Source organism: Ricinus communis, chromosome 7 (assembly GCF_019578655.1).
Source record: "Ricinus communis isolate WT05 ecotype wild-type chromosome 7, ASM1957865v1, whole genome shotgun sequence".
NCBI lineage: Eukaryota > Viridiplantae > Streptophyta > Magnoliopsida > Malpighiales > Euphorbiaceae > Ricinus > Ricinus communis.
Window position 1 is genome coordinate 6,132,698 of NC_063262.1, and position 22,882 is coordinate 6,155,579.

Consider the following 22,882-nt stretch of genomic DNA (forward strand, 5'->3'; position numbering starts at 1 on the left):
AAGCTTTTGAGCTCAAATAGTGGGGCTTGGTTTTAGAGTCTGACCTGGACCATTACAGAAGAAGCCCTTACAACATTATTGCACTTTGCACAGCAGCAAATTACATACCTTGGACTCAAATACACTGTGTATATCATGTACCCGGTGTCTAAAATATTATCATTTTATTTAAATGATAGGACTTAATTAAAATCGCACGTGTGATGAGATTTCTTTTCCAAAATAACATCCTATTTTATATTTGCTGATTTATAACAGAATCTTGAACTTTTTTTTATTGTTGTTTGGCTCTATTTTATCTTCTTCATTCTCTATTCTCGATTATTGGAACTTTCAAATCGATTTTATTCTTCATTCTTTTCTTTGATTTTTATTCTCTGGTTCATAATTTTGTTGTTTTTCGTTCTTTTCTTTCTTTTGTTCTCTGCTTCATAATGTTATCGATCTTCTTTCTTTTTCTCTTCTAGTTCATAGATTTACAGATTTTTATAAGCTAAAATTCTTCATTCTTTCATTTTTTTTATATTTATTTTCTTTTTACATTCATTATTTTATGGTGGAATTGATTGATAGAGGAGTTAATGGATGAAAATCTGAAAATTTTGAATCAACAAATTATTTGTGCAGTTGAATATTCAACTGTAAATCTATATTCAACTTCAAATGCTGGTAATAATGTATCTGTTGTTTATTTTAAAATTAGAAAACACATGCATAAGTTGTTAAAGAAATATGATTATGTCTAGAAACTACAGGTTCATAATATATATAATTTCAGTTTTATTGTAAAAAAGAAACAGATTCATTATGTACATAATTGAAGTTCATTATATTTGCACTGTAGGTTCATTATATTTGCGCTATAAGTTTATTATATATGAAGTACATATTCATTATGTATAACATTTAGTTTCATTATGTTTACAATACATGTTCATTATTATATTCATAATTATGATAACACTTTCATTTTTGAAATAAAATAGGTACATTATATATTAAATCGAGGTTCATTTTATGTGCATTATATATTCATTATTATATTCATCATATTTTCTTTTTTTACACTTGATAATAATGATATTGCAGGTTATCACAGTATAAAATTAGGTTCATCAAATATTTTATACATATTAAAACAACATATTCATTATTCATAGGTTATAATGAACATGTTTATTATCTTCTTTGTTGTATAATCTTTTCTTTTCTCTTCATTATTTATAAAAAAAATTCATTTATAGAAAAATATATGAATAAGATACAGATTTTGAAAATATATTTTTCTATTCTTAATTTTTTCTTAAGCTCATTATTTTATGGAGAAATTGATTGATGAAGCAGTGGATGAATGTGAATTTAAAAATTACAAATGAACAATTTATCTCTGCAGCTGAATGTTCAATGTAAATGTGGATTTGTCTCCAAATACAGATAATTAACGTTGAAGTTCATTATGCATGAACTATAGTTTCATCATCATATTCGTATTTGATAGCAGTTTTATTTTTGAAATGGAATAGGTTCATTATATAGCACATTGAGGTTCATTATATATAAACTAGAAATTTATCATTTTATTCATAATTTTAACTACAATTTTATTTTTAAAATGAAATAGGTTCATTCTATAGTACATTGAGGCTCATTATATATGAACTAAAAATTTATCATTTTATTCATAATTTTGATAACAGTTTCATTGTTGAAATAGATTAGGTTTATTATATATATAAATTAGCTATAATTTTATATAAATTTAATTATATAAAATTTTATATAAATTTAATTATATAAAATTTTAAATCAATTCTCACTTCATTTAATGTATATAAAGTAATTTTTTTAAGATTTTTTTTATAATTTTCAATCAAATAAAATATAAATAAGCTAAAATTTAACTCGACTTGATTCATTTGCAACCGCAGTGATATGGTATTTAGAAGAATTCAGGGCGGACAAGCTGGTAAAAGACTTTTTGTTAAATAATGGTGTTGATTAGGTTTTTAATCTGGCAGAGTAAGGATAATAAACCAACATAGAGCGAAACCAAAATAAATAATCTCATTGGCAAAAAATAATTTAAAAAATAAAAGGGATAATAAGTTTACCATATTACATTTATTTTGTATAATAGACGTAATGAGCTAAATAAATGATAATTGCGGTATTATTTTTATTTTACAAATTCTATCTTGTATCAGTATAATCATATAAGACATGTAGTTCAATTTATTAGAACAATAATTTGTGCTTAATGTTATTTTATATTATCCTAATGAAATCTTAATTTGTTCGATTAAATTAAATTGGTTAACAAATTATTAAAGTAAAAGTGCTGATAAAATATTTTGTAAAATGAAAATCAACAGCCCGTCTAGCTCAGTCGGTAGAGCGCAAGGCTCTTAACCTTGTGGTCGTGGGTTCGAGCCCCACGGTGGGCGACTGTATCTTTTTCTTTTTCTTTTTATGGCAAGTCAAGTTCACAGTCAAGACAAATATTCTTATAGTTGGCATCTTGTTGCACCTCACATCAGATGTTGGAATTTCATTTCTTTTTCTTTTTATGGCAAGTCAAGTTCACAGTCAAGACAAATATTCTTATAGTTGGCATCTTGTTGCACCTCACATCAGATGTTGGAATTTCATTTTTATAATAAATTGTTGCACATCAAATCATAATCACATATTTATTTTCACAACAAAATAGGATTTTACCTCCTTGATATGCACTTAAAAGCTGACCTAAAGGACTTTCCCTTACAGCAAAAACAAAGAAGAAGAAAGGAAATGTTTAATTTACATTATAACTGACTTTCAAACTTAATATCACAGTTTTTCAATTTGGCTAAAACAGTTTCTACAAGAAAATGACAATTAATTAATAATATAAAATACAAAATGTACCTATATATATTATATATAAATTTTTAAGACCTAAATTTTTTGATACGTGTTTTAACACATAAAATTTTGTAATGTAAATTCAGAAAAATAAATGATTTTAGATATAAACTCAAATGAATATTGGTGTTTGGTATGTTAATCATATGATAAATGTTGAATTCATTTTAAATGACATAAATTTTACATTTATTTTTAGTATAAAATTCATTTTAGTATTTCACTTTTTAACAAAAAATTTCATAGTATTTGTAAAAAAGAATTTAAAAAGAGAAAGAAAAGAGTTTGGATTAACCAAAAGAGATTATAAATTTAAGCTCATTTGAAATATTTAGGGTTTAATTTAGTGATAATCAGTTTTATAGGTTTAATGAGATAATGAGGTTTTATATATATAAAACATGTCAATAGATAATATTACTGAATGTTAAAATTAAAATCAATATTAAAACATAGTATTTTAATTAAAAATTTAAAAAATACATACTAAATTTGATAATAAAAATTTTATTAACCACAAAATCTGAATTAGGATTTGTTTGTGTGATTATTACCAAAATCAAAGCTCAATCATATTGGTGGTTTTAGTAGTTAATGATGCTAGATTGCCGTCTTAATTAGTGTTGAATAATTTCAATATTGGTTTATTTGAATGACTCAACCTATGGTTTTGGAGTGGTTTATATGATCATTAACAAAGAAGCTTTGTAATATACAAAGAAGACCTTCTCTGTTTTATTCATGGAAAGAAAAAATGAAATAATAATGAGCATGAATATAATTGAGCACGTGGCATGTATTGAATCTCTCGCTAGTTCAAAATCTGTGCAATCTGTCTTATTATTTTAATAAAATATTATTCAAGTTAAGTTTTTAACAGTTGAATAAATATATACCTCTCCGGCCAAATCGTACATGCCATTCTTTTCTTTTAGTCTGTCGGAGAATATAAGCTCTATTTTTCTTTTTAATGATTAGTTTGATGATTAACTATTTAGCATACTTTTTATTAGTTTATATAAATACCAATATCTATTATTAATTTTTATTTATTTAATTTTAAAATTATAAATGAGTATAATATTATATTTGGTTGAAATTATAAAAATTTTATTTTATTTAAAAAAAAATATATAAGAAAATAAAATAAAATAGATAAAGTTAAAAGAGATATTTTGGTGTTATAGAATATATTAATTCAGAACTTCTACCTATTATATTAAAAGCATTATTAATGATATTTTAGTAAAAAATGGCAAAACAGCAGTGATATTAATTGAAAAATTTTATGTAAACTAAAGAAAAAGTGAAACATCAAAATTGGATGAGAGCCCAAGTCAACATTGGGTTGTGAGAAGAGCAAAATGGACTCGTCTATATGCGGATGCAAGAGAAATGTGAATTGAACTTATCTGTGTACATATATGTATTGAATACAGATTTGGAAACTCCTCTACTCTCTCTCTCTCTGTTTCTTTCTTTCTCAGCATTGCCTATATCCCACAAAAGTAACAAGAAGCAAAAGAATATGTCTGGTAAGGAAGCTATGGTTCCCCTACTAAAAGATTTAGACCGCAAAGTTGAAGAAGATGATATAGAACTGAGTCTGTCAAGAAAGGTTTGGATTGAATCGAAGAAGTTATGGGAGATTGCTGGTCCTGCAATCTTCAGCCGCGTTGCCTCTTTTTCAATGCTTGTTATCACCCAAGCCTTTGCAGGTCATCTGGGAAATCTTGAACTTGCTGCCATTTCCATTGCAAATAATGTCATTGTTGGATTCGATTTCGGTCTCCTGGTATTCTATTTCTTCTTTTCTCTCTAAATTTAGGGGTCAGGACATATCATAGGCAAATCATCCATCCGTAGAACTAACATAATCTTATGCAAATGATTATATAGGGTGGTAAAACTTTATATGCGTTAATGATACTTATAATCTTTTTTTTTCTTTCCAACTTTCTCCATGTTAATTCTAAGAATGTACATGTATATGTATTTTTAATCAGCTGGGAATGGCTAGTGCATTGGAGACGTTATGCGGGCAAGCATTTGGGGCCAAAAAGTACTACATGTTGGGAGTGTACATGCAGCGCTCATGGATAGTATTATTCTTGTGCTGCGTTTTGCTTTTGCCTCTGTATCTCTTCGCCTCTCCAGTCTTGACGCTATTAGGACAACCTAAAGATGTAGCAGAATTATCAGGAGTTGTTTCCATATACCTGATACCACTTCACTTCAGTTTTGCATTTCAGTTTCCGTTGCAAAGATTCTTGCAGTGCCAGCTGAAGAATACAGTGACAGCCTTAATTTCTTTAGTTGCTCTAGCGGTGCATGTGATCGTGAGTTGGCTGTTTGTGTACAAACTTCACCTTGGTGTGATTGGAACTGCGATGACTTTGAATTTTTCATGGTGGGTTCTTGTGTTTGGGCATCTTGGTTACATCATCTTTGGTGGTTGTCCTCTTACTTGGAATGGTTTCTCCATTGAAGCCTTTTCTGGTCTTTGGGATTTCACCAAACTCTCTGCTGCTTCTGGTGTCATGCTATGGTAATTTACAACTCTCTCTCTCTAACACTAATCAAAGCTTAATATCTTAACCTAATCAAATGTTTTATTTCTCTTCTACCTTGTCTTACTTTTTTGTTTATGTTGGTGATAAAAGCTTGGAAAACTGGTACTATAGAATACTTATCTTGATGACCGGGAATCTGAAGAATGCAAAGATTGCAGTTGATGCCTTGTCCATATGGTATGATTTCAAAGATAATTATGATTGCCTTGTTACATGTTTTGATGAAATAACTTGATTAGCAGAGTAGCTTTCACAAATTTAGAGTAACATCAACCTTTGCTTTTTTATTTTATTTTTTTCTAATTTTCTCTTCTTGATATTGCAGCATGACCATAAATGGCTGGGAAATGATGATTCCTCTCGCATTCTTTGCTGCTACCGGGTACGTCCTGTTTTTGTTTTTGGATTCTTCTGTTTTAGTCTCTAGTATTAATCCTTTTTGTAAAAGTATTTTGTTGATAATCTTTTTTCTTCAAAATCTAGGCAATATTTTCTGGCCTTAGAAAACTATTTTTTGTAAAACATTTTTTTTTTGTCTGATTCACGTGGATCACAACCTCAAGTGATAGAATTGTATAGACCACAGCCTCAAGTCATTCATATTATGATTGAGGTATATTTATTTATTTAAAATTAATAATATTTTTTTAATTATTTATCAATTTGATATATGAATAAAAATTATACTAAATTTTAAAAAAAAATTCATACATATAATTTTTTTTTTTTATTGCAAAATTCTTTTTGTATTTATCTTCTTGTCTTTTTCTCTATTAATCAGAGATGGGAGCAGTCTTTTCTCTTTTTCTTTTCCATGAGAGGTGGGGACAATCTTTTAACATTATACGAATCTATAATTAACATTATGTGAACGGGCAAATAAAGTTTGACTGAATGGAGGAGGACCATAATATTTTATGATTAAATACTCTGTATTTTGTCTTTGTATTCATAATTAAAGAAATTTTAGTGTATATAATAATTTAATTCAAAAGTAGAAGGCCATCTAAATGGCCTATTACAAGGATGTAGCCAGTGGTCTTTAATTATAATGTGATGAAATAACGGGTTTGTCGTTGAGTGATGCAGAGTAAGGGTTGCAAATGAGCTAGGAGCTAGGAATGGAAAAGGAGCAAAGTTTGCAACAACAGTATCAGTGACCACTTCAGTTATAATAGGGCTTCTCTTCTGGGTATTGATAATCTTATTTCATGATAAATTGGCTTGGATATTCAGTTCAAGCGAACCTGTTCTTAAAGCAGTAGACCATCTCTCAATTCTCTTGGCCTTCACTGTTTTGCTCAACAGTGTTCAGCCAGTTCTCTCTGGTACTCTTTCGCCTTCTTTCTCTTTCTCTCGATGCATATGCTCACTAGTAAGCTCAATGTTAGTCCGAATTTTCCTTTGCAGGGGTGGCTGTGGGAGGCAAAAGTACATAGCATATATAAACTTGGGTTGCTATTATTTGATTGGCCTTCCGCTCGGATTCTTAATGGGTTGGTCGTTTCACTTTGGAGTAATGGGAATTTGGGCAGGAATGATTTTTGGTGGAACTGCAATTCAGACCTTGATCTTAGCTATCATTACCATTCGTTGTAATTGGGACCAAGAGGTAACTCTGCAAATTTATCTTCTATTTTTAATGATTTCTATACATTCTGAAGACATATACTAATTGGATTCATGTTTTATTAAATTTGCAGGCAGAGAAAGCGTACTTGCTTGTAATGAAATGGTCCGAAGTCAAGTGAAATTGAAGATTGTAATTGTTTTTCTACTATCCATGATATTATAAGGAAATATTATTATTTTATACAATTTAATGATTTATAAAAGAATTAATAAATTTATAAAATATTAAATTTTTTATAAACGTAGAATATATCATAATTATAGTTGGAGCAACACTCAAATTATTATATGATTTAATTTAAATTATTAAAATATAATTAGAAATATTTATTTTTATTATTGTCTTGATATATATTAGAAGTAAACTATGTTGAAAATGAAAAATTAATTTTAGATAAATTTTATATGTAGTAGAAGCTTAAATTAATATTGATTCTAAGAAGTTAGTAGTTAATTTTATAAATTATAAAAAAAAAATTATATAATAAAATCAACATAATAAACAACTCCTACATTAAAATTAAAAGGTAAATAATAATTTTTTCAAATAATAAATATATACAGCGGAATGAAATCATATTAAAATAATAACAAGGCCGATAAAATGAGATTGAGATCTAAAAGATCAGTTGATACTATTGTGTTCGGCAAACGATGGAAGAAAGAAAAATTTATTGTTAGGGAGCCACCAAAAACTGAAAATATGAAAGGATAGATAGAGATGACGTGGCTTATTCCCACCAAACTAATTTAAATCTTTAAATGAAAATATTTCATCATCAAATGAGTCAAAAATACGCCTCCCATCTGATGAATACCACTGGTTTACCATCCATAAATTTTATTAACATTCATATATATTTACTTTCTATAATAAATTTTATTAAATATAAATTTATTTTTAATTTATTTTGGTCTTGCTATTTTTATTTAAAATATTTAATATTTTTTAATATAATTTTTATTGATATATCATTAAAAGTAAAATGTCTTTAATTAATTTATTATATTAATAATATCAATTAATTAATAATTATTATATTAAATATGTGAAACTAAATTTTAAATATTTTTCAAATTATACATATTTACAAATAAATTTTACATACTTAATAAGATAAATTATTAATATCATCAATGTATTTATATTATTATTATTGTTATTATTATTATTATTATTATTATTATTAAATAAATAAGTATTATGCTTTATTTTTATAAAATATTAAAATTATTACTGAAAATAATTAAATTAATTTTTATATTAAAAATATATTTAATGAAAAGAATTTTTTTAAAAATTAAATTCATTAAACTTTAAATTGACCTTTTTAATACCAGAGAAACTGTTAATATATATTTTCTGTTAACACAGCTTGGAGAACGGGTATTATAGCATGCTTATCTTGATGACGGGAATCTGAAGATGCGGAAATTACAGTTGATGCCACGTCAATATGGTACGATTGTCAAAGATAATTATAGATAATTGTCAGTGGGGATATGATTAGAAAGATAATTATAAACAATTTTAAAAAATTTTAAAAAAAATCTGGTAGTTTTCACTTGGTAATACATCAGTTATTTATTAATGAGATTTTGTTATCTCCATCAGTCCGTACTATCATTTTCTGTCAATGTATTATTGACATTTTTGGATTCGCATCAATTAATTTTCTGTGATTTGGCAGCATGACAACAATACCTGGCTGGGAGAATTATTAGGGCACTTTGTATATCAAAATATAAAATGATTTGGTAATGAGTAATGGCCAAAGATTTAACTTCTTGTCAAGAGGTCAAATATAAATATTATAATATATATATATATATATATATATAAATTTAGCATTAATTCAAGCTCAGTAAATTTAGTAATGTTCATAAAGAAAGCCCATTTAATTTTTATCTAAACTTTGAAGTTTATAGATTTTAATCCATATATGAATTCCTGACTCATGTACAGATTCTCAACTTACTAATCATAGGTTAGCTTAATAATTCTTAAAAATTATTGACATATAAAAAATAAGAAAGCAGAAAGGTAGAAAATAATTACTGAAAGCTTAAAGCATATTTTTGTGAAATTGGAAGAAAGGAAGACAAGTGTCCGCCAATAAAAAAAAGAGTGTGGATGTGAAACATATCCAAAGAAGAAAAAGTACATTTATGTTATGTAAAGAATACAGTTGAGCACGAAAAGAAAGTGGAGTAAAATATAGGCATAAAGTTAAAAAGAGTAAGGAAGTAAGCAAAAAAAAATATATCTTTATCAATATGTGCAAAATATGAAAAACAACAAAACATGCTCTTAATGTAGGAAGTTAATTGAGGATCTAGCCAATTATGAAGAATACTCTAGAAGAATTCTACAAGCAATGAAAGTCTATAAATAGGTAAGAACCCTCTAGTGAGCATACTCCAACTACCAAACCAATTGAATACAAAAGCAAAACTAGATTTTATAAACTGTATATTTATCTTTTATCTTTATATTAGAATAACAATCCTTAGTATAGTCAAACAATTCTCAGTTTTAATTTATGGTACGTTTAAAGCTCTCAAATGTTCTTGAGCATTCAATTACATTGGTTAGTCGATTAACTTAATTCCTTAAGTTCATTTTTATATTCTTAGCTCATTAATTTCATGCTCATAGCTCAATTTCATATCCTTAGCTCACAATTGCATGCTCGCAGCTCAATTTGACATTTTTAGCTTATTATTAGCTCAAGCTTTAGCTCATTAATTAGCTATTCTTAGTGATTTGGCAAAACTGCGTCAGCTTAAATAAGAACCTAAGGTAATCTAGATCCCTTTGTTACATGTACAATCATCTAGATTAAAAGTTAAACAGTTGTGCATTTTATATTTATTGCATCTATAGTAATTATTTGAAGTAATCATCTTTTAGTGTGCTCAGTAATTAATCGCATGCGAAAGGGCTGAAATGCTTATCAAACAACTTTTTTTATAGATTTGCAAATGTTTGTTTGTGGTTGAGAGCACCATTAAGAAAAGTGTGAGCGTGGTTTTTTCCGAGCCAGCCCCAAGTGTTGAGCGTCCTCGTCACTATGTCTAGGTACAGTTCTTCATACTAATCATGTTTCGAAATGAGCCGTTCGGTTGAGGGTTCTAAGGGATTACGAAAAGCCTTAAGATCAATCAAAGAAGGAGTATCATCCAATTATATCAGGATAAGTTTTGGGAGTGAGGATGACGGCTTTATACCCCTTGCGGAGAGCCTCAGTTTCTCCTTCCCTAAGATCAGAGATTCTAAGTTTGAAAAGTTAGGTATAAATAGTGAAGGTTTACGAAAGCACCCATGTCCTCCTAGGCGTTAAAGCCTATCCTCCACTAAAGCATACGAGTCTTTGCCTATCCTAATAACATTATCTTAGCCTATTTTTACCCTATATTTGTTTTGCACGTCAACCTTTTTTTTTTTTATATATTCCTTAGCTTATGAGGTGATTAATTAAGAGATTAACCTGAGGAAGAGGTATTTTAGTACCTTAGATTTTATTATCTTCACATGTGAAAGGTGACCAAATCAAAATGCAGTTTTATTATCTAGGTGTCGAATTTATTTTGTTTTAGCATTTGAGGTGCACACATAATATCGTGCGAGGAACTTACATTAGTAAGCTTGATTTATTTTAGAGTTGATATATGAGGTGGTCACACAAATGCTAAATTAATTTTTGTTCTTTAAATATGTGAAATGAGAAACTTAAGAAGTAATAAGATTAGCATATAAAGAAAGGATTAGAGATCAAGGCGCTTAAGGGAAGATCGTTACAAACTATGAACTTAGGGTCTAAAAACAGATAAATATAAATAAAAGGCAATAAATAATAAATAGAGCATATGCAATTATAGAGAAATTGAATTATAGAAAGTAAAATGGAATAATTAAGTAAGTGATTAATCAAAATTTAATAGAAATTAATTAAAAGAAAGTCTGACAGACTTAACGAGTGTTTGGTTAGATTGAACTAACGTGAGGTTAGCCTCCAAAAACCCTAAAACAACAAATCAACAGCCAAAATAGCAAAAATAATAAAAATAAGTGTCATGATCCAATTTGTGGGCCCGTGAACAGCGCGAGATATTAATGATAATAGTGGAAACGTGCTTACGGCAACGGCAAGTTGGTTTTGACGAGTTGTAGTAATTTAAAAATTTATATTTATTATTTAAATTTTATAGAAATAGAATAAAGTTCAATTTGACTCCTTAATTTATCACCCGAGTTTAATTTGATCTCACAACTTATCGCTCAGAGTTATTTTTTCATATTCTTATTATGTCTTGTCCAACTTATTCGTTAAGAAAATGATTAAATTGAATCTATTTAAAAATTAAATTAGTCGTAAAAAATAAAAGAAAATGACTAATTATACCTGAATGTAAAGTTAGAGAGTGAAATTGAACATTATTCCTATTACGTTCAATTAGTTGCCTTTGCTTGCGGTTAAAAAAAAAAAATGCATGACTAAATGCTAAGCCATTGAAAGGTATATTCACAGCTATGATAACAACATATCCGGATGAATGATTCTGACATATAGCATTGCTTAACAAATACCTATCACTGAAAACTCTATACAAGTACCGTTTATATGTTATTTGTATTTACTACTTTATGGATAGAATGCATCGTATGGTTGATAACAATAGTTACATAAATTAGCTGCCGTATGCAGTGACCTAATCATGTATCTATGTGATTCAAGATCATATTATATGATCATCATTTACCCAGAAAAGGATTGTATGATTGTTGTTTCTATTTGTTAAATTACTTTTTTCCCTAATTATGGAGAAGAACCAACACCGACCGAGTCCAGACCCAGATTAGCCCCATTCATCTTTGGTTTTTGTGCTTGCTAGAACAGCAAGGGTTGGCTTGGTTATATCCATATACGGATGCCTATGGCTAGGACTAGGAGACGTGACTAACCATCTTTCCTCAAATCAATATTTTATATGTTTTACAGCTTATAATATATATGCATGAATATTATTTACAAGCTCAGCCTTTGAAACTCCTCTATTCTCTCTCTTTCTCTGCATCTGCAAGCAAGAGATATGCCTAGTGAAGGTACAGTAGAGGAATCTAAGGTTCCTCTATTAACTGATTTAGGTCCCATAGTTGAAGAAGATAACCTTTCAAGAAAGGTTTGGATTGAATCAAAGAAGTTATGGCAGATAGTTGGTCCTGCTATCTTCAGCCGCCTCGCCTCTTTTTCCATGATTGTTATCACTCAAGCCTTTGCAGGTCATTTGGGTGACCTTGAACTTGCTGCCATATCCATTGCCAATAATGTCATTATCGGGTTCGACTTGGGTCTCCTGGTATTCTCACTCTCTCTCTCTCTCTCTCCTCTCAGTTCTTTCCTATAATTATGCGGTCAGGTGACATCTGTGGTATATCATCCACGCCTAGAACTAAGAAATTCTGGAGAAAATGACATTACATGGGAAATTAACTTATATAAATTAATGATTCGTACCTTTTTCTTCATTTGTACTTTTTCAATTTCTCTTTTTTAATCCTGAATTAATTTTATGGTCAGTTGGGAATGGCTAGTGCATTGGAAACGTTATGCGGGCAAGCATTTGGGGCCAAAAAGTATTACATGTTGGGAGTGTATATGCAGCGATCTTGGATAGTACTGTTCTTGTGCTGCGTTCTGCTTTTGCCTCTATATCTCTTCGCCTCTCCGTTCTTAAAACTACTAGGACAACCAAACGATGTAGCAGAACTGTCAGGAATTGTTTCCATATATATGATACCACTTCACTTCAGTTTTGCATTTCAGTTTCCATTACAAAGATTCTTGCAGAGCCAGCTAAAGAACACAGTGATCGCATTAATTACTTTTGTTGGTCTAGCGGTGCATGTGATTGTGAGTTGGCTGTTGGTGTACAGATTTCAGCTTGGTGTGATCGGAACTGCGATGACTCTGAATTTTTCATGGTGGGTTCTTGTGTTTGGGCATCTTGGTTATGTCATTTTTGGTGGCTGTCCTCTTACTTGGAAAGGTTTCTCCACTGAAGCCTTTTCCGGCCTTTGGGAATTCACCAAGCTTTCTGCTGCTTCCGGTGTCATGCTATGGTAATTACCATCTCAAATATTAATCAAATTTTATTTCTTTTTGGTCCCTTTAACATTTTAAGAACAACTGCATAGATGGCCTGCCTTGGATTGAACTGGAAATTTAGAATCGGTAGGTTAGTGAAAGCTGCCCGTGACATACCCTACTTGACTGCCATATCAAGAATAATATAGAAACCATTATTACTATTAATATAGTGTCTGACAAAACTGACTCGACTATAACAGTCCCCTTTCTTTTCTTTTCTTTCTCTTTTTTTTTAATAAAAAGTTTTGTCCTGTTCGTATCATCTTAATTTAAGTTTTTCCAATTACGTTGGATCAAGTGTCTTAAACATTTTCAATTGTTTATTGCTTTTCTTTCTAATCTTACAATTTGTCTCTGTTTTCTTGGGATGGTGATGAAAAAAAAAAAGCTTGGAGAATTGGTATTATAGAATACTAATCTTGATGACAGGGAATCTGAAGAATGCTGAGATTGCGGTTGATGCCTTATCGATATGGTAAAATTCATTATAATTTTGCTGTATTTTCTTGACATTTGATGGATTGATTTCATATAATTGGATTGTATTGGATGGGCATCAATTATCCGTGTTTGGCAGCATGACCATAAATGGCTGGGAAATGATGATCCCTTTCGCATTCTTTGCAGCTACCGGGTACCTCTCCTTTTATTTCTTTTGCTGCTTCTACTTTAGTATATGTTTGAGTCCTTAATCCATACCTGTGGCGCCCCTACCTAACTCCTACAAAAAAAATTTCCCTTTCTATAAGAGCTGATAGATCTTGAGTTATACAATAAAAATACTAACTTAAAATGAGAAACCCTAAAAGCAAAATTTATTTACACTTGAATTAGGCTCACATCTCCTATATTTTCAATTTTTGTGAGCTGCCATTTGCAAATATCCATAGAAACTTGGAAATGCAAATAAGGCTCCATGGAACATAATATGTTGGAGAGCTACAGGGGGGTTAGTCTGCCAATAATGTGTAAGTGGGTAGTCACAATCAAAACTAAGAAAGTCATTTGTAAGTCTTTATGAAGACTCACTTTGTTTCAAGATGTACTTATTTTGTCAACATTATACAAACTGGTCTAAAAAGAAAAATCTAATCTTCATATAATGAACCTTCATGGACCAGAATGTCTTCTGGTAAAAGAATATTTTCTTTTTGTGCAATTTTTAGTCAAGGGAAAATAATTGGTTTTAGTTAATTAAACTGTGAAAAAAATAATATATTAATGCATATACCGACGGAAAATTATTTTTAAATGATTATGATTACGATTATATATCAAAGATTAATTCTTTAAATGAGTTATTTTTTTCAGAACAAATATAAATTATGTTGAATAATCTAATTAGAATAAAGTTACGGACTAACAAATTTTAATATTATTAATGGAGTGTGTAATATTCTTAATTCTTGTGTGTTTATATTATTAATCGAACAAATATATATGTGAAACATGTACGAGTTTGGCATTTCCATTTACAGGAATTAGGAAGTGTATTATTGACTAAATTTAATATTTATTTTATAGATATGAATGTTAAAATGTTAGAGGATTAGTGTCAAATAGATGTTGACTCTTGTAAATAATAATCTGAAATGTCTGCATATATAATTAAGAGTTTGTATAGCTTTTGTATACTTCTTTGTCTAATTTCAATTATAAGGTCGTCATCTCAAATTGCAAAAGATATGTACAGTTTAATATGTGCAATCAGTGCTTCATCAATATATAATTAGTGCACAGAAAAGATTTTAATCTTAAAGTTAATGCCAGTAGAGCTTTTGATGGAGACAGCCTTCAACATTAAGGGATGTGAGGAGTAAATTCAGACCTTACTGAAGAGTCCAAATTGGTGGCCAATGTTCCACCACACAAATTCCTTTTTTTGTCCTCTTTTATAGATTGCAATTTATGACTTGCTACTGTTTATATAATTTGTCCTTGTATTCATAATTTCACATGAATAAATAAATAAAACATAGAAAGACAAATAAGCTGCTTGCAGCTTTTTCTTTTCCTTAGCTGGTGATCATAAAATCCTATAGCTGTTGTGTATTTGGCCATAATCATCCTATGATGCTGGATAGGAACTGAAACAGCATTCTGTGAATTGGGTTCCATACCAAGTTTTTTATATTAATATTTTTATCACTTAGTAATTTATAAATAATAATCAAATTGAATAAACACATTAAAAACATGAAAATTTGACCTAACCGAAAAGAAAGAAGATAATTTAGTTACATGTTGATTTTTCAAATTTATAACCCTTGTACTATTTATAAAATAATATGGATCATATATTGATAAAAATATATCATATCAATTACATATTGTAGGTGATCAAATCCTTAGTCATACAGTGGATGATGGTTTTGCTGTTGAATAATGCAGAGTAAGGGTTGCAAATGAACTAGGAGCTGGGAATGGAAAAGGAGCAAAGTTTGCAACAGCTGTATCAGTGATAACATCAGTTATAATAGGGCTTTTCTTCTGGGTGTTGATATTGTTATTCCATGATAAATTGGCTTGGATATTTACTTCAAGTGAACCTGTTCTTAAAGCAGTCAACCAACTCTCACTATTATTAGCCTTCACTGTTTTGCTCAACAGCGTTCAGCCAATTCTCTCTGGTAAGTTTTTCTTGAGGATATGTGACTTTGTTTGTTGAAATGACAGTTTCTTTGTTGATGTTAACAATGTCATGACACTTTTCTAAAAGTTAAATATTGATTAAATTACAAGCCAGTGCTCAAGTAGTCATTATATACAAGTAGGTAGAAATCTTTATGAATAATCGAATTTCCTACTTTACAGGCGTGGCTGTGGGATCTGGATGGCAAAAATATGTGGCATACATAAATCTGGGTTGCTATTATTTGATTGGGGTTCCACTTGGATTTTTGATGGGTTGGCTGTTTCATCTCGGAGTTATGGTAAGTAATATTTGTCTACTGATTTAAGGTTTTTTCATTTAATAACCGTAATGATTAGTGTTTGTTTACTGATTATGTTTTTGAAGCACGTAAAAAAATTATAATATATATGTATTAAAGAAATTGGTATTAGTTATTTGTTTGATTGTGAACACTTCGGATCACATTCTAAACAAACTTCAGTAGGAGAATATATGATATATATATGTATATATATAGCTGCAGAAGTGTGATCGTGGTCTAACATCATTACCTCAAAATGAATACAATTATAGGGAATTTGGGCTGGAATGATTTTTGGTGGAACGGCAATTCAGACCTTGATATTGGCTCTCATTACCATTCGTTGTGACTGGGACAAAGAGGTAATCATAGAATTACTTTTACTTCTAATGACTTGTGTAAAACTCTGAATAAATGTACTAACTGAATCAATTTTTATGTTAAATTTGCAGGCAGAGAAAGCAAGCATGCACGTAAAGAAATGGTCCGAAGTAAAGTGAAAAGAGAGACAAAATGATTGATTGCACAGACTAGGCTTATACATGATGTGAACAAAGAAGGATCGTTATCACTAATTAAATGAATCCTCACTTCAAATGCTATTGATTTTGATTTGGCAATCAAGATTAATCCATTTCTGTAAGATGCTATGATTTTGAATCCATCGAAAATGCATTTAATTGCCTAATTTGTTTCGACTTGGAAAACTGCTGATCAACTCAGGATAACTAAGCATTTAGCAATGCATTTTTGTATTCATAAACATGCAAGAAGAGAAGAAAGTTCAAAGAGTAGTACATAAAGTTTTTCTAAAGTTATTTGCTATGGAGTACTTTCACAATTTATGTCTCTTACAACTTAATCACAAGAGAGCAATCTTATGAATATACCAAGACCTTTTTCTTTGTGTGTGTGTGTGTGTGTGTGTACACACAACTTCATGGGAATAATCTCCAAAGGCACCTTTTCACTCGCAGTATTAATTTCTGCTTCACAAAACAAGAACAAATCATCAGCAAAGTACATATATGCTTTAGCTTTTTTACGTCTAAGATGGTATTTGAGACTCTCATTACACCTTACCTGGACAGATTCTCAATATTCAGCTTAAAAGGCAAAGGTGAGATTGGATCGCCTTTGTGCCAAGAAAACGAACCCCTCAGGACTGCCATTAACCATAACAGAAAAATAAGGAGTTCTAATGCAAACCGCTATCCACTGAATGTATTTCCCAGAAAACTCCGTAGCCAATAAATCTTATTCAGTACAGTCCCAGTGAGTCTAGTCATGTGTCTTCTTTAAATCAACTTTAAAGCATAGTCCCCAGGACCCTTTTCATGATGGTAATTTAGCCCTAGCTCATATGCAAGAAAAATATCCTCAATCTATCAAAGTAGGTAATACTCTTTATAATCTGCTGCTATGGTTTTGGTAATACTTCTATACAATGCAACAAGAGCTGGTCTATAGTCTCCAAGCTTCTGAGGATTCACCACCTGGGGAACACTAGTGTAGAATTGATATATTTTAGAGGCTTGCCTGTCCTTGGAAAGTATTAAATTGCCTATCCTGGAAAAGTCTTAAACTGCCTCGGTAATGTCTGAACCAATCATTTCCCAACTCTTCTCGAAAGTAAGGCTATCAAAGCCATCTAGTCCAAGAGATTTGTGACTTCCAATAGCAAAATCGGCATTCCTAACTTCCATGCGCAGATATTGTTGTGATAATGGATAAATTGCCCTGTTGATTTTAATACTTTACGACTTATATCCAATTGATATCAATTCTTCAAATTGTTTCTTTTTAATACTGTATCCATTATTTCTGTTTAGTCGTACAAAATTTCGATAAGTTTTAGCTGATGTGCTAGCCGACAATCCACATAAACTTTTAAAAAATGACACATCACACGCTTACATGAAAAGTTAATCCTCCTCATAAAAATGGGTCTCATCTGTTCTAAATGACATCGTATAGAAGAAAAAAAAAGTAATAGTCAACATTCATCCAAGAAGACGAGCCAGCAAGACTTCCTTGGATCAGAGATTCTTCCGCTAGAATCATTTTCACTTATATTCAAGAATCAAAATGCAGAGTGATACATCAAAGATGCTTAATGAAACTGTTTTTACTGATTTGATACTTGAAACTAATAAATGATCAAACACGTAACAACAGCAGTAACATCTCCTATTCTTGATAATCATCGATCAGATTTGATTACTAATGAAACCAAATGGCAGGAGCAGTCACTACTTTCTTTCTATTTTTAAAAATAAAATAAAAATTATTTGAATATCAGAGGTAATTAGCCACCGTGTGAAACAAAGACCCATTTATTTACAGTAGCAATTTTGCAGTTGCTAGTCTGCTCCAATTACCTCTGAGTTGCTCATCTGAATCATGGCGGCTTGAGCACCTGCACATTCTCAGCTTGCTTGCTTCTCTTCAATCAACCTCCGTACTTTGCACCATTGTTGTAGTTGCTAGTCTGCTCCGATTACCTCTAATTTGCACCGTTCCTCAATTCTTTTTCCATCTCTTCCTCTTTTCCGCTCCAAGGTAACAATCCTAATCTAAATCAAAATGAACTAAATTTGATTTATGCACTTATCGATCATATTAGTGTTTAATTGATATCGTATGTGAAAGGGGCATAAATAGCAAAACCCCACAATAAGAGTACTGATCGAAATCGTTTGTTGGGTTGGTTTTAGTGGGTCCAATTGTTCAATCTTTGATATCAATGGCTTTCTTTGTTCACTTATAAGATTGATCAAGACTCCATTGATTGGTGAAATTGAATTGGATGGAAAAACCCCAAGAATTATAAGCCTTTTGAGGTCATAAGATTTATCAATTCAAGTAGCAGCAATGGATTGCATCTGCGAAATTGTATATTCTGGTAGAAAAGAAATGGTTGAAGCTATGATAGAAGAAGGGTTGATTGAAAAGTTGATGGAATTCCAAAGATCAAAATATGGAGATCACTTAGTCAAGAAAGAGACATATCAATATACTAAGAAAAAAAATGGAGAAATATGTGAAGAGGATATTGAAAAAGAAACTGTAAAATATGATATAGGTTAGAAATTGGGAGTTATTTTACATTTTATGATTATTTACTAAAGGTGGATCCCACACTGGTGACTCATATTAAATAACATATTCAGCATGTGATATGTCAATAGGACGAAGGTTTATTTGGATAATGCTGCCATATAAATTAAAATTGACCGAATTTTTTTTTTGATGAGATAAAAATAATAAGAATGGTATTAAAAAAATTAACAATTTAGTAAAATGGCAAAATATTGGCACCGACAGAGCAAATTACTGGAGCTACACCTATGATGCATATCTTGTAATAAATCTGATTTAGACTTGTGGGGTTTTGCTGTTGGTCCTAAATTTTGCTACTTCTTTTCGTTTTAAATGAGAATTGGAGATTAATCTTCACTATTATCTTATTTTGTAAATATAAACCTAGTACTCTTCATCTTCTTCTTTCTTCTTTTAGTTGACATCTTATCTTTTTAGTTATCTAAAGTCTGCTTTTAAAATAAGACAGAATTTATAAGTTGCTGGTACAAGGTATTCGAGTCGAGAAACCACATCTAATCCTCTGATCATCGTTAATCGGCTGTACTTAAGAGCTTTTGTGGGTTGAGTTCATTTCTTGTAAATCACATTTCATTTTCCTGTTCCCTGGTCAACAAATTGCATTATCCATTCACATTTTACAACAGTTACTTCACTGCACAATAATCAAATGCTCAGCTATAAGCATCTACTTCTTGGTGTTTTTTTCCTTTTCTTTTTGTATGTAAGAAGCTGAGAAATTGACTAAAAGTGCTCTAAAGACTATTAGTTCCATCATCCATGCATGTTTAGCCTTTCACAATTATTATTTGGTTTCCAACAAATTCGAGTTAGGAAAACCTCCTGTGCTGGCAATTTCTATTCATTTGGCGACTCTTGTGTTTTCTTGTGCACTCATTTAAGCTTGCTTGAACAAATAATTTGCAGCTATAAGATCCAAAAAAATATTAAGTCAACCTTACTTGTTAATAATTGGCTTACCGGGCCCTGTCAAGTGGTTCCAAACCGGCTTTACTCTAGAAATTTTTCTTATTCACCGTAAACTAGCAACAGGATCCAGTCCATAAGAACCCAAATACAACAAAATAGAACCTCCTTAATCATATCCTACTCAAAATAACAGGCACCTAGGCTATCAAGTTATATTTGAGCCTCTTACTGCATATTTACTTATTCAAGATTATATCAGTTTTCTATAAAAGAAATTAAATAAAAATTAAAAATAAAATCTTATATTTAGTTGTGTTATTTTTTAAAATAAAAATAAAAAATATTTTTCATATTTTCAAATATTATAACTACATTTTAAAAAATAAGTTTAAGTTATATTTTATATTTTTTTTATATAAAAAGTCACTTGTTTTATTGAGAGTATCACTTCACTTATTTTAAATTTACTTTTTTATATGAAATATTATATAAATAAAAATAAAAATATTTTTATATAATAATAAATAAATATGTCTTACAAATTTTCTATAAAAATTAAAAAAAAAATCATTTTCTTTAATTAAAAAATAAAAATAAAAAATTTCTCTATAAATAAACCGGTCACATCTATTTAATTTGTTTTACCACATATATATAAGCAATAAATGAACAAATATTATGAATAATGTTTCAAAATCAATAGAAGAAAATTGACTTACTTTTTTGCCCTGTACTCGTTCTGCAACGACGTCGCAGGGAGCAACCATTTTCGTCATTTCATAATTTTTGTTCACATCACATTGCATAGGTCAAATACTACAGAATTAGTTAATTGCACTTATTACGTCGATAATGAAGCGAAAAACATTATGTAAAGGAGGGGTATAACTGACTTTTAAAAGCCAAAAGGAAAATGACAAGAACATGATTGGCCCCACCACTATCATTACTTTTCTTTTCTCTCTCCTACTGGAATGGAGACTTCACCATCATCCATTTAATGATATATAAAACTAAATTCAATCAAAATATATATATCCATATTTATTTTGAATTTAAATAAAGATATTTATATATTATTTGAATTCAATTAAAATCTATTTAAATTAAATAATATTAAATATATTTATAAATATTTAAATATATATAAAATATTTTATTTATTTATATAAATAATTAAATTAATATTTATTTACTGAACCATTTATAGTTATTAAATTTTAAAATATATTAATAAAAATATATAAAATTTAAATTAATCAAATTTAAATATTTAACATAAAATATTTAATATATTAATACAATTTAAATATAAATTTAGTAAAATTTAAAATAATATTTTAAATAATAAAATATAATAAATTTTAATATAATCAAGTTTGGATAATAAGTACTTCCAGATTCAAATCTGAATGTCATCCAAATTTGATATAAATAGTAAAATTAAATTTCAGACTCGTATCAAACCCGTTTATTATTATTTAAATTAATCTTATTAGAATTTGATTGCATTGGATACTCAAAAATACTTTTCCAACTACCATCATTATTCTCACATCCTCCAATTTTTATAATACTCAGATCCTCCTCCATTCCCTGTACGCAAATGCTTAACATCCCACGTACATGAATGACATTTGGCAAACATATCACACAAAGACTTACATACCACTTCAATATATATAACTTCACCCCTCCAAACCTACATTGCACATGAGGAGTCTTGAAGAAAGATTTATCTCTTATTTACTTTCCATTATTTTCAAGTTCTTGTCGCCTTTATTTTTCTTGCATGAATATTTTCTTATGTGTTTTATTTGTTTATATCATAATTTCGGCTACTGAACAAATATTGAGCGTATGATGAACATTTTTTCTAAGACTTTTTAAGGTTTTAATCTAGTCATTTCTTATGAATTTTATTCTTCCAATCATTTTTTTTAAATCGTGTATATTGTAGTTAAGATCTGAAATATTTTCTTCCTTTCATTGGTTAAATAAGAAAGGATTGAGGGTTCGTTTCCTCACTATTGATTTCTCCTGCTCACTGTTTGCTACCAAAAAACCTGGATTTATATCATCCTTTCTCTTTTTATCAAGAGCATTTCTAAAATGATGAGTGTTGGATTTTCGTATTATCTCTTTTTTCTAGTTGGTAAAATATTTTATGAAAAGGGATGATTTCTTTTCTTTGTTTTACGTACTTCTTTACAAGAAACCCAGTTATTATCTGATGGTGTTGGCCACCTTATTTCCATACTCTTTTCTAGTGATGCAGTGATTCTTTAAATTTTCGTTATAAATGAGATTTATTATTAGATGTTTTATTGATTTCTACGACGGGAAAGAAAATCATTTATCAAGAACCGATATTTGTACCGATATCAAAGAGAAGGCGTCTATGATGGAATCAGTCGAAGAGATATAACTCGAACTTTTCTTGGAAGAGTCACCAGCTAAACAAATGCACAAGGTAATAGTATACCAAATATAACATGTTATCATTCATTAAATAATTCTCGTTATTTGTTATTTTAAAAAAATTACATAATATTTCATAATCATCTACCGCACAACATTATGATAATTAAAATTATATGCGCCAAACACATAAGCAGTCGGGTAAAATAATATTCCATTATAATAACTCACA

At 29.6% G+C, this 22,882-nt stretch overlaps 2 protein-coding genes, 1 long non-coding RNA gene and 1 other non-coding gene across 5 annotated transcripts; 3 read left to right on the plus strand and 1 right to left on the minus strand.

Annotated features, from left to right (window-relative positions):
• The first annotated feature begins 2,371 nt into the window (after nucleotides 1–2,371).
• Nucleotides 2,372–2,444, plus strand: TRNAK-CUU. Its single transcript has one exon. It is a non-coding gene; the product is annotated as a tRNA-Lys (tRNA).
• Nucleotides 2,445–4,244: 1,800 nt separating this feature from the next.
• Nucleotides 4,245–7,350, plus strand: LOC8258861 (protein DETOXIFICATION 27). 2 transcript variants are annotated; one of them, XM_002533927.4, is made up of 7 exons: nucleotides 4,245–4,699; nucleotides 4,911–5,452; nucleotides 5,568–5,654; nucleotides 5,803–5,859; nucleotides 6,567–6,815; nucleotides 6,888–7,089; nucleotides 7,181–7,350. In XM_002533927.4, exons 1-7 carry the CDS (start codon nucleotides 4,283–4,285, stop codon nucleotides 7,226–7,228), a joined length of 1,602 nt encoding a protein of 533 aa, XP_002533973.4. In that variant the 5' UTR covers nucleotides 4,245–4,282; the 3' UTR covers nucleotides 7,229–7,350. The 2 variants fall into 2 exon arrangements, 1 of the variants encoding a protein (XP_002533973.4); XR_001536313.3 differs by having other exon boundaries at nucleotides 4,247–4,699; nucleotides 6,567–6,805.
• A 4,541-nt stretch (nucleotides 7,351–11,891) lies between these two features.
• LOC8258864 (protein DETOXIFICATION 27) lies at nucleotides 11,892–16,885 on the plus strand. Its single transcript, XM_002533926.4, has 8 exons — nucleotides 11,892–12,470; nucleotides 12,692–13,233; nucleotides 13,650–13,736; nucleotides 13,839–13,895; nucleotides 15,653–15,891; nucleotides 16,076–16,194; nucleotides 16,470–16,559; nucleotides 16,650–16,885. Exons 1-8 carry the CDS (start codon nucleotides 12,204–12,206, stop codon nucleotides 16,695–16,697), a joined length of 1,449 nt encoding a protein of 482 aa, XP_002533972.2. The 5' UTR covers nucleotides 11,892–12,203; the 3' UTR covers nucleotides 16,698–16,885.
• Nucleotides 16,886–17,106: 221 nt separating this feature from the next.
• On the minus strand, nucleotides 17,107–19,245 carry LOC112536961. The gene is made up of 2 exons (XR_003080884.2): nucleotides 17,281–19,245; nucleotides 17,107–17,183 (listed from the first exon to the last, which is right to left on the minus strand). It is a non-coding gene; the product is annotated as an uncharacterized LOC112536961 (long non-coding RNA).
• Nucleotides 19,246–22,882: the final 3,637 nt, after the last annotated feature.

Bases quoted from the DNA above. Each gene is read 5' to 3' on its own strand.
- LOC8258861 (XM_002533927.4), top strand. From the start codon at position 4,283: ATGCGGATGCAAGAGAAATGTGAATTGAACTTATCTGTGTACATATAT. The intron at 4,700-4,910 runs GTATTCTATTTC...ATTTTTAATCAG, and splicing joins GATTCGATTTCGGTCTCCTG to CTGGGAATGGCTAGTGCATT. The intron at 5,453-5,567 runs GTAATTTACAAC...TGGTGATAAAAG, and splicing joins GCTTCTGGTGTCATGCTATG to CTTGGAAAACTGGTACTATA.
- LOC8258864 (XM_002533926.4), top strand. From the start codon at position 12,204: ATGCCTAGTGAAGGTACAGTAGAGGAATCTAAGGTTCCTCTATTAACT. The intron at 13,234-13,649 runs GTAATTACCATC...AAAAAAAAAAAG, and splicing joins GCTTCCGGTGTCATGCTATG to CTTGGAGAATTGGTATTATA. The intron at 13,896-15,652 runs GTACCTCTCCTT...TGAATAATGCAG, and splicing joins GCATTCTTTGCAGCTACCGG to AGTAAGGGTTGCAAATGAAC.